The following is a 2478-nucleotide window of genomic DNA, read 5'->3' as shown; positions in this document are numbered from 1 at the left end:
CCAATGGATACTTAAACGCAATGATCTGACAAATCGCCAGGTTTGCCATTTCCGGATTCGGTTGCGTTATTGATAAATATCGAGCCTCATTAAACTTCGCTACTTGATGCTAATAGCAAGGCGGATGTACGGTACAGCAGAGGATGGTCTGTATCGAAAAAGTGTTGAAAGTAAGGATAGATACTCCCAAGTCTCTTGAAGCTTAGCTCCAAGCACATCCTTGTGTTCTTGTGGTTCCCAAACTTGGACTTAACTTGGCGAAAGCTACTATTCTTGTTCCATACCGTACAGAATAAGATTTGCATTCTTTTTTGCAGAGTGTCCAAAGTTTAGAATCCACTTACAAGGTCTGCGTTTTTCCTTAAGCCGGTGCGAAAAAAAAATTAACAAGAAAGGAAATTGACGACCGATACAAACTCAATTATCGACACTTGACAACGAACCGCTGCTTGATGAATGAAGCTCCTCCGCCTTCCATAGGCGTTGGCTGAGGGCAGTTTCAACGAATTGGCACTTTCACCACTACCCAGATCCCGGAAACTTCGGGTGGATGACATACCCGCACTGGCAACGTCCGAATTTTGCCGCTTCTCTCCGGGCAAGAGGCCACTGGCCCACTGTCCACCCGTGTTGGACGCGACCGCCGCCGATTGGCTTTGCTTCACCATGCGGCGCCTTCGAAGAACAATGGGAGAGACACTGTTACTGGGCGAGACTGCCCCACTCGAGGTCCCACTCCCGGGGATCAGAGTCCCCGAGGAGGAGCCCCCACCCTCCATGGAATCAGTGTTATCCTTGGCCTTCCGAATGTCCACCTTGAGGTGAGTGGGAGATTTGAATTCTTGCTGGACCGGAGGAGATCCGGATTCCGGGAACACAAACACCTCGGGAAGGTGGTTGTTGGATGGCTCGCCTGCTCCGTCATTGCTAGGGCTCCGGGGATCCGTGGGAATGGTGGGCATTTGCAGGTTCTTGGCAAGATGACTGGCACTGAATTTTTTGTCCTCCATTGTGTCTTGGAGCAAATACTTCACCATTTTTTTCCTGGACTGATCAAAAGATCCTTTGAATGTTCAATGGCATGCCCAATGAGCAAGTTCTGTCATGATTGGGAATGGATCGGAAGCGCCCCAAGAAATGATCCCCCCCCCCTCTCTCGCCTTTGGGCTGTATTTTGACTCATGGACCAAGTAAGAGGAACAGATGGAGCTCATTCTTAATCCGTCATTAACTGACATCTTTTCTATGACATGCCATCCGTGGTACTGTTCGAATGAACGCTCTCCTTGTGTATGACTACAAATACATATGTTGTGTTCTTGACTGATGTTGGTTGAACCCTGGAGTAATTTGCCTCCGTTTCCTTAACCTTCAGCTAATAATGTCGTATTGGGGAGCCAAAGAAGGAAAAGCTCACACGAATCTGATGCTTGCTTCTCGAGGTACGGCTTCACGCTAGATCTGAGCTAGTATTTCTGTGTGAATACAGGACTCCAGGGTAATAGGTGTACGTATGTAGTCGGACTTGTAGTTGTGGAATCTGTTTGTTGTCGAGTCCAAGTCAATTTGGCAAGTAACGATTCATCTCCATTTGGCTTTGGAGCTAGGCCATGTCTCAGCCAAGCATGAAATACCTCAACTGCCTGATAGTATTAGGCCCAACAAACTCCATCCATCTATCTATCGGGGACTTCCGGAACATGAAAGCTGGTAGACAAAACAAGAAAATCGCGAGAACCTGAGAACCTGAGAACCAGAGCTCTCCAAAGTGAAATGAAATGAAACTTCGGGGGTTCATTTATCTTTTTCTCTCTTTCATCCCCACGTTTTGGGAGATAAAAAGGTTTTCAGGATCCTGGGGGACAGGTCCAGCAGAATTCAGGCCAAATATCATTTCGGCTCCTAATCAATACGAACTCAAATTCTTTGGCTGAAATCAATTTCATATGGACTCTAAGGCTAGAAATCTAGCCATTTGATCTTTATCGAACTCAAAACAATTTGTTCGCTCCAATTTCATATCCAGGGATTGAGATGTCTCTCCAAGAAAGCGTATTATATCAGGTTTGAAAACCTCCCCAGAGTGCCTCTTAGGCCTTCGGGGCCTTTGGGGCTCTAGAGTCATGTTCCTTTTTCGTTTCTGGCCTTCCTTTGGCCTTTGAGCGGCATACAGTACATCTCGTAATTCATCCCTCAATGCCATGTGTGGACAAAGCGCTCTAAAGAGACAAAAGTTAAGGTCGTCAGTTTAAATGACATTCGAAGTTTTCCATTTGAAAACCCATGTCCTCGAAAACCTCAGATTTTTGGGGGTCTAGAATCAAAAACATTTTAAAGACATGTTTGTGCTTAGACGGTAACGTTTTCACTGTGCCTTTTCAAAGGACTGAAAACTGGCTTTCATGTACATGCGTTACATTTAGATTCTAAATGTAGGCCAATTTTGGGTGTCCTAAAATATTGACGGAAATCAATTTC

General features: G+C 45.7%; 1 protein-coding gene across 2 annotated transcripts in view; it reads right to left on the bottom strand.

Annotated features, from left to right (window-relative positions):
* LOC131876885 (cAMP-specific 3',5'-cyclic phosphodiesterase 4C-like) overlaps positions 1–2478 on the bottom strand; it is an 86164-nt gene that overhangs the window by 69921 nt on the left and 13765 nt on the right. The window contains exon 1 of one of the 2 annotated variants that reach the window (XM_059222408.1): positions 444–1088. The exons of the other annotated variant lie outside the window; for it this stretch is intronic. Within the exon in view, the coding sequence (XP_059078391.1) occupies positions 444–1037 (594 nt within the window). The 5' untranslated portion in view covers positions 1038–1088. Of the gene's footprint in view, positions 1–443; positions 1089–2478 lie in introns of those variants that run through there. 2 annotated transcript variants of the gene reach the window in all.

This window comes from Tigriopus californicus, chromosome 2, assembly GCF_007210705.1.
Source record: "Tigriopus californicus strain San Diego chromosome 2, Tcal_SD_v2.1, whole genome shotgun sequence".
NCBI classification, from domain to species: Eukaryota; Metazoa; Arthropoda; class Copepoda; order Harpacticoida; family Harpacticidae; genus Tigriopus; species Tigriopus californicus.
Note: the sequence above shows the minus strand (reverse complement) of the source record. Positions and strands in the feature narration are given on the sequence as shown.